This window comes from Oenanthe melanoleuca, chromosome 1A (genome assembly GCF_029582105.1).
Source record: "Oenanthe melanoleuca isolate GR-GAL-2019-014 chromosome 1A, OMel1.0, whole genome shotgun sequence".
In the NCBI taxonomy this organism is placed as follows: domain Eukaryota; kingdom Metazoa; phylum Chordata; class Aves; order Passeriformes; family Muscicapidae; genus Oenanthe; species Oenanthe melanoleuca.
The window spans coordinates 38531624-38546132 of record NC_079334.1 but is presented as its reverse complement, the minus strand read 5'-3'; the positions used below and the strand labels follow the sequence as shown (position 1 = coordinate 38546132).

Here is a 14509-nt window from a genome sequence, read left to right as displayed (position 1 = left end):
TAATTTTTAATAGTGTCACACTGTTGGCTCAATTTATTGTCGTTGTAACCATTGTAACCTTTTCTGCTGTACTGCTGCTAGTCTGGCATTCTTTTGATTGTTTCATGCATTTGAAGATTTCTTTTAAAGTCCAAATGTGATTCTTTGTACTTGGCTGTATTGAATTTTACCTTGCTGGTTTTTGGCCATTTCTCTAATTTGTTAAGACCATCTTGAGTTCTGCTCAGCTCTTCAGGGTGTTTCACACTCCTTGCAGGTTGGTGTCTCTGCAGTTTTAGTAGGACTGCTTGCTGGGTTTTGGCCCTGGTCAGTAGGAGAAGCACTGAGCGAGTGTGTTTATTCAAGCAGCTCTGCACCTGTGATAGAGGATCTTGTTCCAAAAGAAAGGTGCTTTTCCAGTTTGCTTTGTCTGAAAGTATTTTATATTTGACGTCTATTTGATTTGGTGCTTTCCTTCTGCCTATAGAGTACAAGGAAAGAAGGAAAGTGTGTTAATTATGGGGCTAGATTTTGGCAAGCTCATCATGGTGGCTTACTGCTTTCTAATTTTCATTTCCTGTTTATGGTTTGTTTAGTATTTTGTTTCTGTGTGTTGAAGATGGATTTATGGACATGTAATTCAGTCAGTCTTTTCTTCCTTTTTAAAAATGGGTATTACCCTCTTCCTCTTGAGGTTTTGTAAAGGCAAAAGCCTCTCAAAAATCCTCCAGGGTACATGCTCTTTTCTGAACAATTTCCCCTCCTTGTTTCCTAAACTCTAAGGATAAATTTCCTAATCTGTCAGAAGAGGAAGAGCAACCTCAGGGAAAGGGAAAGGCACATGGGACAGCTCCATCATCCTGGAATATAGTGATCAACATTAGTATGCCTAGTTTCTGATAGTCTCATATTTTTGCAACTAAATACCTGAGATGCAGTTCTTAAGAATGAGATGGAAAGCTTGATAGACTTTGATAAAGATTTCTCTTTAAAAAAAAAAAACAAGAAAAAGTAGCTTTGGCAGCCCCAGTGACAATTTTTGTGCAGAGCAAGGTCTGCACAACAGATTTCTAGTTTGAAAGTAGTCACTACAACTACTCCAGGCTATTGCCTCTGCTGATTCTTTAACAGTCCTATTTCCAACCTGATAATCTGATGTGTTGGTTTTATTTTCTTTGGGTTTGGGTCACAAAGTGTGAAATTTGCAGATGCGCTTAACTGATTATAGGTTATAGTTTATTCATTTTCTTTTTTGTTTTCCCAGCAACTACATAGAATTTTCAAACATATAGATAACTGTAAGAGAATGTGACTCTTTCTGTGCATACATAGCAAGGTTATAAAAATAACATACTGAGCAAATGTATCAGACTTCTAATCAGTAATTATTATTTAGAAAATACTTCAGGTGGACCTAGAGCTGGCATGTCCTTCATTGTTTTATCCTGATCAGGGATGCTGAAGGCTCTCACTGAGATGTGCTGAAGTGAACTACAGGAGAAGGGCCCTGTGCTGGGCTCAGAGGATGCTCTGGGGGCATGGCTGAGTTGCTGAGGAATTTCTAATGTCTCTGAGTGGTGTGAAATATCAGGACCTAGATGCAAAAGAGGGGCCCTGATGGTTTAAGAGCAGGATTTTCCTTATTTGGAGCACGAGTCCAAGTAGGACAGAAACAAACTGCATTTTGGGGCAATGCTTAATGAAGTTCCTGGCAGCTGGCTGTGGCAGGGGGGCTGCCTGCAGGTGCCTGCTGCTGCCTCTGCTGAAAGAAGTGGAACAGATGTCACTTTTAGGGACAGATTATGCAAAGAAAATGTCAACATTTATCTTAAAATACTGATCCAGAGGAAAGCTACATTACAAAGCCTTGAAAGCAGCCAAAGGTTGTGGGAAGAGGAGAACGAATTTGTTGGCTGCACTGTTGCCCAGTGACCAGCACTACCTTGGGGGGGGCTCCAGGCACACCTGTGTGGCTGCTGCCAAGTCTGGCACTGCTGCAAGTCTGCTTTAACAGAGCAGGAGAAAATATTTCTGGGGTTTTTCTCCGAAGGTAAGTGCTTTTCCCCCCGCAGAGAAGGTTTTACATGGTTATTGCAACTCCAGCTGGAGGGGTATAGGATGAGTATTTTTGCTTTTTGAATGCATTTAGGGCTGGGAAATGTGGATTGACAAAAATGTAAATTTTAGTAAGTATTTTCAATCAATTAAAATAAGTGGAAGAGACACCTTTGTGTTTTGAGAATTGAAGAGAAGGGAAATAATTTAGCAAGTTTTGCTAGAATTAATACTTCTTTTGTTCAAGATTTGAAAAATAGCTTTAGGATGCCTAAAGGTGCAGATCCTTGTGCTGCACAGACAATGTAAATACATTGAGCTGATTAATAAAATAAAATACTATGTTTGTGGATTTTAAAACTTCACTGGAATGAAAAATCACAATTCAGCTCACAGATTGCACATAATGTTTTTCCTTGAAAAAGTTTGTTTCTGGAAGGTATTCCGAGGCTGGAGCACCTCTTCTATGAAGACAGGCTGAGAGAGCTGGATTTGTTCAGCCTGGAGAAGAAAAGGCTCTGGAGAGACCTTAGAGCCCCTTCCAGTACCTGATGGGGCTGCAAGAGAGCTGGAGAGGAACTTGTCACAAGGACATGGAGTGACTGGACAAGGGAGAATGGCTTTTAACTGAGAGTAGGTTTAGATCAGATATTAGAGAGAAATTCTCGAGTGAGGGTGGTGAGGCACTGGAACAGGTTGCCCAGAGAAGCTATGGATGCCCCCATCCCTAAAGGCAGAGGAGTTGGAACCTGATAATCTTTAAAGTCCCTTCCAGCCCAACCTATTCTGTGATTCTATGGCTCTATGATATTTTCTCTTCTAAGAAGGAGTGTCTTGAATAAATGTTTTTATCCCTGTAATTATCTAAATACAGGTAGATGTACATATAATCCTGGTTATTAAATGGCAGAAAATTTGGGTAGTGGTTTAAAATCAAGTGGTCTTTATATTTAAATAAAATTTATTGCTGTTAGGACAGAAATAGTTTTCCTTTCTCACTTTCCTCTCTTACTTTTTGGTCATTGATGTTCAATATTCACTCAAAGCTTAAGTTATACTCTTTCTTTACTTGCTGTGGTGCCTTCTCACTGCTAGTCGTAAAAACAAAAGTACCACCTTGATGTTATTTTATTTTGTTATATATTAGATGTTTGGGGTTTTTTTCAACTGCATAAAGTTTCTTTGGTTTTTGGATGATAAATGTTTCTACTGCAGTGTGCAAGGCATTCTTTTATGTGTTTTGTTGTTCTTGTTTTAAATTTGTGCTATGTCAGACCTATATTCTATAAATTTTTAAAAAAATATTTTTGGATGAAAGGCTGAGGTTTTCTTGTATATTCATAAGGCTGCTCTGCATACCATCGTGACACAATCCGTGTGATCAAAGGTACATTTTTATAGGATGCTTTTGTTCTGTCGACATATGCGTGACCTGTGCGTGCTGAGGCTGCTGTTTGAAGGGCAGCTCACGGGGCTGTGCAGTGTGTGACTGTGTCCGCGGGAGCTGGCACCGCTCGGTGGCCAGGAGCGGTACTGGTTTGTAGAGAAAGCCACGTGGAAAATTTCCATCTAAGGGAGACGGCTGCGGAGAGATTGGCAGCTGTGGTGGCTTTAACTCCAAGTGCTTTTCTAGCAGCTGCGATGATAAAAAAGAAATCACCACCTGAATCGCTCTGAGGTGAAGTTATACTACCTGATAGGGAAATCATAACTAAATTTTATAAACCCTTTACTTAAAAATATTTTTACAAAATACAAGATACTCAGATTTGGTTCAGAGTCTGATCTAAAATTGTATTTTCTCAGGTAGGAAATAATACAAATACAGGGAGATAATTCAGCTTTCAAATGGTTTGTGCTGAAGAATGCAAAATGAATGAAATGACACAAAAAAGGCGAATGTGTCTTTTGCACTGGAAGTTTATTTTCCTGGCAGTGTGCATGGCATCTATAGGCACATTATGTGCATATACATGTAGGCAGATACTAGCACTAACCACTTTTTCAGTTAAAAGGGTTTTAAATATCTTAAAAATCCTACTGATTGTTAGTTGGTAATTTCCTATGTACACTATATTAACTCCATGGCACCCATTGAGAATGCCTTAGTTTCCAGCTGTGGCAGGGAATGTTAGGAGCTTTTATTCCCTGGTACAGATTTTACTCTGAGAACTCATTAAACTGAGGGCAAAACCATGTCTGGAATTACAGCTCTTTTGGCTCTGATGTGTTCAGAGACTTTATTTCCTTCAGTGGACTAGTAAGTGTCATTTCCACATTTCCGTACAGTGCCTCATAAAGGACAGTCATCAAATTGACGTGGTGTGTGATGTTGGAGAATTCAGCCTCTCCGTGCAGCTTCCTCCATCCCTCCCCAGCCTGTGTGTGCCGTGCGGGGCGGGAGTGCACGCTCAGCAAACAAACCACTGCAGGGCGGTTTGCACGCACCTCATTGTGGAATCAGGGAGACCATGCTCTTCTCAAAAGCGTGTACCGTTTTGTTGTGCTGGTTTGAAGTCCTGCTAAATCTTACCACTTAGCTAGAGGCTTTCTCTTTGCTTCGTTTATGAGATATTCTGCCTAAGAGAAACTGCTCATGTCACGTATCTATTGTGTGTTGTTACCCAGACAAATAATCTTTGTAAGGTGAGGAAAACGTCTGCTGAGTTATAGAGTAATGTGTAAAACAATTTAAAAGAATGCCAGTTTCAAATTATATATTTGTTTAATCTTCAGAATTAGTCTTTTTTTATTGAAAAGTAAAAGCTAGAACAAAGGTGTTTCAGAAAAGCAGAATAGAAATTTCTTTTGAAGGGCTTCTGTTCATTGCTATAAAAGGAAGTTGTATTTAACATGATGCCTGGGATTTGTCCCAAATTAAAAATAGAATAGAAAGCTTGTTATCTCTGCTGTATTAGAAAGCCTGACAATGCAAATAGTGGTGGAGAGGGAGACATACCTAATCAAACCAACCCTTTAGCAAAAATGGGTTTTATGTCATCAAGTGGCTAGGGTACCCCTTGGATAGTTCTGTTCACAGCAATAGCACAGAAGTTTTTAATTTCTTTTTCTTTTAGTATTGAGAATTAATCCTTCATTGGTGTGCAACACAAAAAGCTTTTGGGCTTGCCAGTAGGAATTGTTAAATTAAAAGGTTATTTCCAGAACACTTGTATCTCATCATCTGAGGACCAGAAGCAATTAAATCTTTAGCACTGTGCTGGAGAGGACTGCCTGAAATGGAAAAGATGAGAAATTTTTCAAGATGTTGAAAGGATTGTGATTCTCGGAAAAGACCCATTTAAGAATAGTTTATGACTGCTGTAGTTATAAACTCACTGCCGTAAAAGGAATGTGCTGTATGTTGGCAGGCTACCAAGTCAGGGAAAATGAAAGTGCAGCTCAGCACTATTTTATGCATCAGATCTGGGAGGAGCAGGAGTTGGGGGGAATCCCAATTGACCTATATTTACTTTGCTTTGGGAAGTATTGCCAGTAGTAACTATTGGGAAACAATCTGCAAATGACAGATGTATGAGCACTTGCAAGACTGAGAGACTCACTGGTTTCTACCCTTAGCCAAGAATCCTCTTTCATCCTAGGCTTGGGGACTCCTTGTTTGTCTTGTTTCTTCCCTTCCTTGAGGTCGCTGCTTTTTTGTGTCTCTTTGCAGTTTCACTTTTCCCATTTCATCTGCTGTTCACAAGGCTTGCACTGTCTTGTCTCTACATTAGTGAAATCTCCTTCCATTTTACTACCCTCCCTAAGGACCAAGAGACAGTCCCTTGAGCAAGGGCCCATTTTGTGTTACTTAAAGCAGGAACAATTGCCTCCCTCCTCCACTTGTACTCTGTGTATTGTGGATGTCCTCTACATCCCCACAGGCCACATCCTTTGGTTGTTTAGAGGGGATCAGTATCGCTGCTCTGCTGTGTATAAATGTTAATATTTAAATAAGGAGAAAGCAAGCCAGCAGTGTTCTTGTCCATGAAAACCAGTTGCTGAACAGGGAGGCATTAATATGTCTTTCTCCTTGTTGCTTTTTGGGAGGGTACAGCCTTCAAAAACTCATTTGTTTTGATTATCTATTAATTTCTCAGGCTTTCTAAATTTGGCCCCTGGACACAGCCTCGGGCTTTAGTCTCACCAGCCTCGTTGTTGCCCAGCTGTTTCTTTGCTAGCAAGAGAGGGGAACGCAGTGGCCAGTTCAGCGTACAGAAAGGGTTATTCCTGTGATAGATAGATTTTAGCCAGCTAATGCTAGAGAGAATGTTAGCTCAGTTTGGTAATTAGATGAAAATTAAATATACTTATTTGTTTTTTGTTCAGATGTAGGGTTTTTCTTTTATAAGTATAAATATTTTTTCTGTTCTGGAGAACCATTCTAATATAAATCTGCGGTGGGAATCTCATCTCTCTTAGATGAAGGACCAAAGTCTGGGCAGACTAAAGGCTGAAGTCCTAAAAATATCTCTAATTCACCTCTTTATGGAACCTTTATGCAGCCTAAGGATAAATACAGAGAGTATTAGTCTGTCAGGCAGTGCTTGTCAATTGTGTATCACATAGTGGAACTCAGTGAGAGCAGATGAGCATTTCTGCTCATTCTCTTTTCCTGCCTTCCTCTGTTTTTTGTCTGATCTCAACCTTTGGACTTTTCTTCCTCCTTCCCTACTCCCGCCATCAACAGGAGGAATATAGAAGGTATTGCTGCTGAAGCTTCCTGGCTAGAACATGAAAAGGATGCCTCAGGGTCACCAATAGACTGGACACAGGAGAAGGAGGACTGGCCTGTGGGCACTGAGGGAAGCTGGGGAAGCCGTGGGACTGGGGAAGGCGTTGTGCACCCCTTGAGCTTGAGCAGCTGTGGTGTGTGTCATGCTTATTGTGCCCAGGCAGGCGTCTGCCACCTCCAGCCCTGCCGGCTCTGCAGGTGCAGGGACAACTGCTACAGTTCGTGTTATAGAGCACTGAATAAACTCCCCAGTTAGTGACTTCTCTGGTTGCTTTGCAAATGATCATTCCTGAAAGTAAGGGTCATTGAAACACCTGGATCTGACAGTATCCTGAAGCATATGTAAGCCAAACTGGTACTTGAAAATGTCTTTTGTGCATTTTGCAGGAAGGTTTTTTAGGTTAAAGTTTTAGGTGCTCTGGGAAGATTTAAGAAAAAAATTCAGTACAAGAGAATATGTAAAATTCAAGAAAACAAAAAGGTTTTGAACTTCACTGTTTAGGCTCCTTTCTAATGGCAGTACTAACTTTAAGTTTAAACCTTGACGTTTCCTGGTGTTCCATTCAAATATTATGAGGTATGGCAGTAATTACCTCTTTTATCAGGGCACAATGTAAACTTCCTAAAAGTAGACAGGGTTGCCATTTGTTTTGCACATTCCAGCACGAGCTGCTAAGGAGAACATGCTTTAATTGAGAGCCTTAAAAGTGAAGTGGGAATTCAGGTCTAATACTTCAGATTTCTGTGGCTGTAATTGAGAAGCTAATGTTGTATAGAGGGGGAATATATGCTGACGAGCATGCAAGTTATATGTTACAATACTTCTGTAGAGCTGTAGGGTTAATGCAATTAATTTAATTTAGAATGCTTTATTCCTCTTCAGTAAGTCTTTGAGAAGCTTACATTTATAATTGTCTTTATCTTTATCCTAGCTGTTAATGACTAAAGTATTTTATTCTCAGCAGACAGTGAGCTTTTTCAAGGTATTTTAATAGCAAATAGCAAATCACAAACTTTTGAAGACCCCTAGTTTGCGTTATCAATAGATGCACAATAGATGAAAATCCAGAGCCTAAAATCTCTTTTAAAATTTCATAGAATCACAGAATGGTTTGGATTGGAAGGGACCTTAGCTAGTTTCAAAACCTCTGTTTTGGGCAGGGGCACCTTACAGTAAGGCCAGGCTGTTCAAAGCCCCATTATTCTTTTCCAGGCTTTTGTCAATTACCTTAACTACTCAGTGCCAAACACTTCAAATATAGTATGGTGCATTGAAACATGCAGCTGTCTAAAAATATAAAGCACAAATGCACATGCACAGGATGTGTGGTTTTTTGAGGGCTGAAGGCTGCCTCCTCATGGTTCTCTCAGGCTGTTGGGAGGCTAGGACAGCCCAGGTAATGAGGTGTATAAAAGTGACAATACTTTGTGCACTGCAAGGGGTACTAGTTTCAAGATCAGAAGTCTTGAATTGGAGCGGGAACTGGAACTCTTCCCTCCTTCTTTTACTAATAAATAACCAGCAGTCATCAGGTCCCTGCTGAAAAGTTTTCGTGTACTCCAGTCTCCTGCCACAGCTGGCAGCTTCATGATGATTTATTAAACATCTCTTGCAAGCCATGCAACATTGCCTTTGTCTGCACTGTAGCATACACCATGACAAACCTGAGACATTACCTGCAAACAGTAAAGTCTCTTAAAGCCAAGTGCAGTGCGGAGAGCAGGAAAGACCTAAAGTCTTTGGTGTTAGCACAGAATGTACTGAGGGAAAATGACAAGGGAGTAAATAATTGTTAAGACACAGAAAGACATGATCTACTGAAACACTTGCTCATGTGGTTCTCTCTTTAGGCCACACCTTTTGTTTCTGCAGTTCCTGAGGCTTGATCTGTCCTGTCTGCTGACTCTGGCTTGCAGCAGCTTTAGGTGAGCAAAAGTTGAATTTAAGAATACGGATATCCATGTTAAAACTGAAATAAATATATATACAAGTTACTCCACTAAGTTTTGTCAGGGCAACATTTGGTTATAGTTTGCTTTGTGTCAAAATAAATAAGTAAACTCTTTGCAAAACAACTGTTCAAACATTGCTGGACTGAAAAAAACTTAACAAAACAAATACTGATAAAAATTAATTTAGCACCTGAGTGCAGTAGACTCCCAAGTCTTTACTTCTTTCTAGCTTCAAGTTGTTTGGCTTTCTTGCATGTGACAATTTTTTTGCTCTTTGCTTTTTCCAGTGACATAGGAATTCCTCACAAGAGCCTGGGAGCCTGGCTCTCTAACTAGTGTGTGCCTATCTCTTAATTGTTTCCTGCCCCCCAAGTGAGGCCAGAGACTTGGAACTGGGGGAAGGGAAATTGGAAAAAAGTAGAAACCTCACACTACTAAGGTCTTATTATTGGGACAAGAAAGAACCCCGATCCTTCCCTTAAGAATTTGTGGATGTTTTTTTACTTTACTTGTAAAGAGCTAAAACTTTATGTTTTTTCTTGTGAGAGCTGGGATTCTCATGTAATCTTAGGAATTCTGGACCTGAGTTGTCAGAAATAACACTGAATATGGAAAAATTTAAACAAGTAGTGTTACGAGCTCCTGAGACCCTTGATGTTTCCCCAACTGCTCTTAAAAACAAGATGTGGTAATATCAGAATTTAACCTCTCAAGTTATCCTTCACCCAAAGAAATTTTTCTAGTTGCAGACAGAGGTTGAAAAAACATAACCTGAGTACATACAAAGTTCTTAATTTCTGAAGGACAAATTCGACAGACCACCTATGTTACTTTATAGCTAATAATTTCAGGGCCAATCTTATGTTTTCTGAATGTCTGCAATGGACAATATAGAAACTCCTGGAAGCTGGTAGTTCCTTAATGTTTGCCAACATTAGGCTCGTAAAAGGAAGGCTTCCCTGGAGTTAAAATGTCTTTCCTAGAACACTGCTTCTGAAACCCAGCTAATGACATAGTTACTGCTGTATTTGTATTATCTGTGCTTACAAGATTTACAAATTATTGCTGAGCATGGTGTTCATCTTATGAGAGCCAGACAGATGGAAGATCCATATTGTACTCTGTTAAAGAGTGAAGTGCAGTGAAGGGGTTCCAAGAGGTCTGATGACATCCAGGGACAGCAAGCAGCACATATTTTTTTTTTTAAAGGGCAATCCACCAAAATAAACCCAAACAGTGATGTGTAAAAGCATAATTTGCTTCCCTGAATTGTTCTGCTGTGACCTCTTCATGTAGCACCTGTCCTTACATGGAAGTGGCATATTGCAGTACTGCAGCAGAGATAGGGGGGCGGTGAGTCTGTGATGGAAGTGCAGCACTGCGGAACTCACTGTGGCTCAGGCATGTGACAGTCGTGTTGGCATTGCTGTCCCCAGGCTGCCTGGCCTGAGCACTGCAAGGTGGGGTGCAGTGCCAGTACAGCTGGGCTCCCTTGGGGCTCAGGCAGGTACCTCCAGCACCAGCATGAGGGCTTTACTTAACCTATAGAGGGCTAGGCATGTATAGCATGGGAGTTGAAACCAGCCCAGGATGGTGTTTTCACAGAATCATTTAGATTGGAAAAGACCTCTGAGATCATTGAGTCCAGCCTTTAACTGAGCACCACCTTGTCAACTGGACCACGGCACTTCCTTGGGCAGCCCATTGCAATATCTAATCACCTTTTCTGTGAAGAAATTTCTCTTAATGCCCAACCTAAACCTCCCCTGCCGTAACTTAAGACTATGTCCTCTCATCCTACTGTTAGTTGCCTGGGAGAAGAGGCTGACCCCCACCTGGCTACAACCCTCTTTCAGGTAGTTAAAGAGAGGGACGACATCACTCCTGAGCCTCCTCTTCTCCAGGCTAACCAGCCTCAGCCACTCCGCATCAGACTTGTATTCCAGACACTTCACCAATGACATCGCCCTTGTCTGGACTTCTTCCTATGTTTCTTGTCATCAGAGACATAAAACAAGGCACATGAGCCTGCTAAAGGCTATGGCCAAGCTTGCATGCACCAAAGGAAGAGCAGAGGGAAGATATAAACCTGTCACAATGTTTCATTCTTCCTAGATCCGTTCTTTGTACCCATGGAATTGGCAGGTGGGGTGAAGCACCTCCAAACCAACCATATTAATTGCAATGAGTTTGACTTTGCACTTCTCTTTTCTGATTATTCAGAAGCCATTCTTATGGTGGCCTGTAAGCTTCCTGCAGCAGGGTTTGTATGCATACAGTACCTGGCACCAGGACGTCTCCTCCCACTGGAACTACTGGGCATTGCTGTAATGTACACAGTAAACATAAATAGCAGTCAAAGCACCAGCAATAAAAAAATAAATTAGATTAACTGCAATAAAGTACTTTCATGGATGCTCAGTGATAGTTCATTGGGCTCTCAGGACTTGCATATCTTCGAAGTCTTTATGAATATGTAAGAGTAAATAATAACATTTTGTTGAACACTGAAATACTTGACATTTTCAGGAGGCCAGGATCTATTTTATGCTTCTCAGGAATTTCAAATAATTTCCCTTAAGCTGTTTACAGCTGAAGGAGGGAGGGAGGAGGAGGAGGAGGGAGGGAGGAGGTCGCTCCGGGCTCTCTGAGCAGCGCTCGCAGCAGTGCGTTGGGCAGCGGCCGCCAGGCGGCGCCACCCGCTCGGACCGGTACGGGCTGCCCGCCGGCAGGGGGCGCTCGATGCCCTGCTGCCGGAGAGCGGCGCCGGCCTCAGGCGGGGCTGCGGGACAGTGCCGGCTGCGGGACATGCCGGCTGTGGGACAGTGCCGGCTGTGGGACAGTGCCGGCTGCGGGACAGTGCCGGCTGCGGGACAGTGCCGGCTGTGGGACATGCCGGCTGTGGGACAGTGCCGGCTGCGGGACAGTGCCGGCTGCGGGACAGTGCCGGCTGCGGGACAGTGCCGGCTGTGGGACAGTGCCGGCTGCGGGACAGTGCCGGCTGCGGGACTATGGGGCAGTGCCGGCTGCGGGACTATGGGACAGTGCCGGCTGCGGGACATGCCGGCTGTGGGACATGCCGGCTGCGGGACAGTGCCGGCTGCGGGACAATGCTGTCTGCGGGACATGCCGGCTGCGGGACATGCCGGCTGTGGGACATGCCGGCTGTGGGACAGTGCCGGCTGTGGGACATGCCGGCTGTGGGACAGTGACGCCTGTGGGACAGTGCCGGCTGCGGGACCGTGGGACAGTGCCGGCTGTGGGACAGTGCCGGCTGTGGGAAAGTGCTGTCTGCGGGACAGTGCCGGCTGTGGGAAAGTGCCTGCTGTGGGACAGTGCCGGCTGTGGGAAAGTGCTGTCTGCGGGACAGTGCCGGCTGAGGGACAGTGCTGTCTGCGGGACAGTGTCGGCTGTGGGACTATGGGACAGTGCCGGCTGTAGGACTATGGGGCAGTGCCGGCTGCGGGGCTGCGGGACAGTGCCGGCTGCGGGACAGTGCCGGCTGTGGGACATGCCGGCTGTGGGAAAGTGCTGTCTGCGGGAAAGTGCCGGCTGTGGGACAGTGCTGGCTGAGGGACAGTGCTGGCTGAGGGACAGTGCCGGCTGTGGGACTATGGGACAGCGCTGTCTGCGGGACAGTGCCGGCTGCGGCACAGCGCCGGCTGTGGGAAAGTGCTGTCTGCGGGACAGTGCCGGCTGCGGGACAGTGCCGGCTGCGGGGCAAGGGCAGAGCTGCGGATCATGGGCAGAGCTGCGGCGGGGCTGCGCTCAGCCCTCTGGTCTCCTGGCAGTCTGCTCCTGAGGCGTTAGCGCTGTTTTTCACGCGGCTCTGCTGCCGCTGTGACAGAGACGTGTTTGTGTGTGTGACGGCGCTCACGGGCTGCCTGCCCCGCAGTGCCCGCCCGGCTCCCTGCCCCGCCGCCGTCGGGCAGCGCTGAAGTGTCGAGGGTCTCGCAGCGAGTTTGCTTTGGGTGCGACCGGGCTGAGGCGTGTGCATGCGGGCAGGTTTCCTTCAGACCGGTTTGGTAATGAGTACGGCTGAGGGCTGGGTCCTTGTTATTGAATTATCTCAGAGCAGTTTGGCTCGGAAGAGACCTTTAAAGGCCACCTAATCCAGCCCCCAGCAATGGGCAGGGACAACTTCAACTACATCTGGTTGCTCAGAGTCCCGTCCAGCCTGACACTGAATGCTGTCAGGGATGGGGCCTCTGCTGCTCTTTGGGGTTTCTGTAAGCGTCCTTCCTCTCGGAGCCTTGTTCTTCAGGACGAGCGGCCAGTCTGTCCCCCGCCGGCACAGCCCCGGCTGTGGGCCATGGCAGGACTCTGCCCCCCCGGCTCCTGGGCTGCCGCAGACAAAGCGTGAGACTGAGAGGAGGCTGGGCCACCTGCCCTGCTGCTCCACAGCTACTTGGGGCCTGATCCTGCTTCCACGAGAGTCCCAGAGAGTTTCTGTCCCAGCTTTGGGGATGTTGGATGGGATGGGATGGGATGCGATGGGATGGGATGGGATGGGATGGGATGGGATGGGATGGGATGGGATGGGATGGGATGGGATGGGATGGGATGGGATGGGATGGGTGAGATGGGGATAGGCCCCAGTCCCACATCACATAATCATCTGAAGCGAGCTGTGGCTGTACATGGCTGGGCTATAAGGCAGCTGCATTTCCTCTTTCCCATTGCGGGGTGAACCGAACAATTAGTATTTGTGCATTAAACCCTTCTGAAATAAAATCTCATGACTGCCATGTCTCTGTCTGCTATATTTGAACTGGCTGGAAGATTGTTTAAATATATCTCATGGACAGTTTACAACATGAATTGTTTCCTGCCTTTGAAAAGCCATGGTTTTAAGATATCTGGCAAGTTTATTACAATGAAATGTCACATTCCTGAAACAAGTCATCAAAAGAACAATTTTTAGCAATGACTGGTTTCCAGCATTCACCATTCAGAAATGTTGCAGAGTGTGATCTTGGTTTAAAAAAAATAAATAGAAAAAGCCTTCATGTTTGATCTGCCCAGCATTCCCAGGCATTCCAAGCAGGATCCCTACTATCTAGCTGAGGTTCTAAGGTTTTGTTTTTTTCCTTAGTACCCCTGCGCTTGTGACTAGGCCAAGGTGCTCTCAGTCGGGTATCTAAAGCAGCTGTTATGAATGCCCCCTATAAAAATGTCCAGTACCTCTCACTTTGTAGCATATAAAATGGTTTCACGAATACTGTGTAATATGTATCAAAATGTTGGGGGGTGGGGTAGACAAATGGGTTCAATGCACTAAGAAAAGGGCATTTAGAATTGTGGTTCCATGTGGTAGTCTTATAAAATTTTAAGTATTGGTTTTTTTCAGTGAATGTATTTTAACATTTTTAATGTTTTAATTTGTTCTCATTCTTTTTTTTTTTTCTTTTTTTTTTTTTTTTTTCTTCCCTACTCAGCTCTTGCCCCTGTTCTTTGCCTCTGGTTTTGTTGGTGAGGATATCACAGTGATGTCTGCATTCAACCTGCTGCATTTGGTGACAAAGAGCCAGCCAGTGGCCCTGCGAGCCTGTGGGCTTCCCTCAGGTTGAATGGGTGCTGCTTGTTGTGTCATGCATAATAAAGGCCCTTGTAGAAATGGGTGTCTCTGCTGCAGGAAACAATGTGCTATGGGTTGTTATGTTTAAATTTTCCTTTGAAGCAGAAGCTATTTGCACTTTTTTTCTTTTTTTTTTTCTTTTGAAAAAGTCACTGAGTTGAGTGAACAATTTCATATCTGAGATTTTAAGAAGCTTGGAAATGCTGACT

The 14509-nt window shown here is 44.2% G+C and overlaps 1 protein-coding gene across 7 annotated transcripts in view; it reads left to right on the top strand.

The window, feature by feature from the left end:
- The window catches only part of MSRB3 (methionine sulfoxide reductase B3), a 78418-nt gene that overhangs the window by 6127 nt on the left and 57782 nt on the right, over window positions 1-14509 (top strand). For 3 of the 7 annotated variants that reach the window (XM_056516258.1, XM_056516257.1, XM_056516263.1), the window contains exon 2: window positions 14161-14287. The exons of 1 other annotated variant lie outside the window; for it this stretch is intronic. In XM_056516258.1, coding sequence (XP_056372233.1) covers window positions 14161-14287 — 127 coding nt within the window. Of the gene's footprint in view, window positions 1-8620; window positions 8696-14160; window positions 14288-14509 lie in introns of all 7 variants that reach the window. 3 more of the 7 variants (XM_056516261.1, XM_056516259.1, XM_056516264.1) reach the window with 2 other exon arrangements.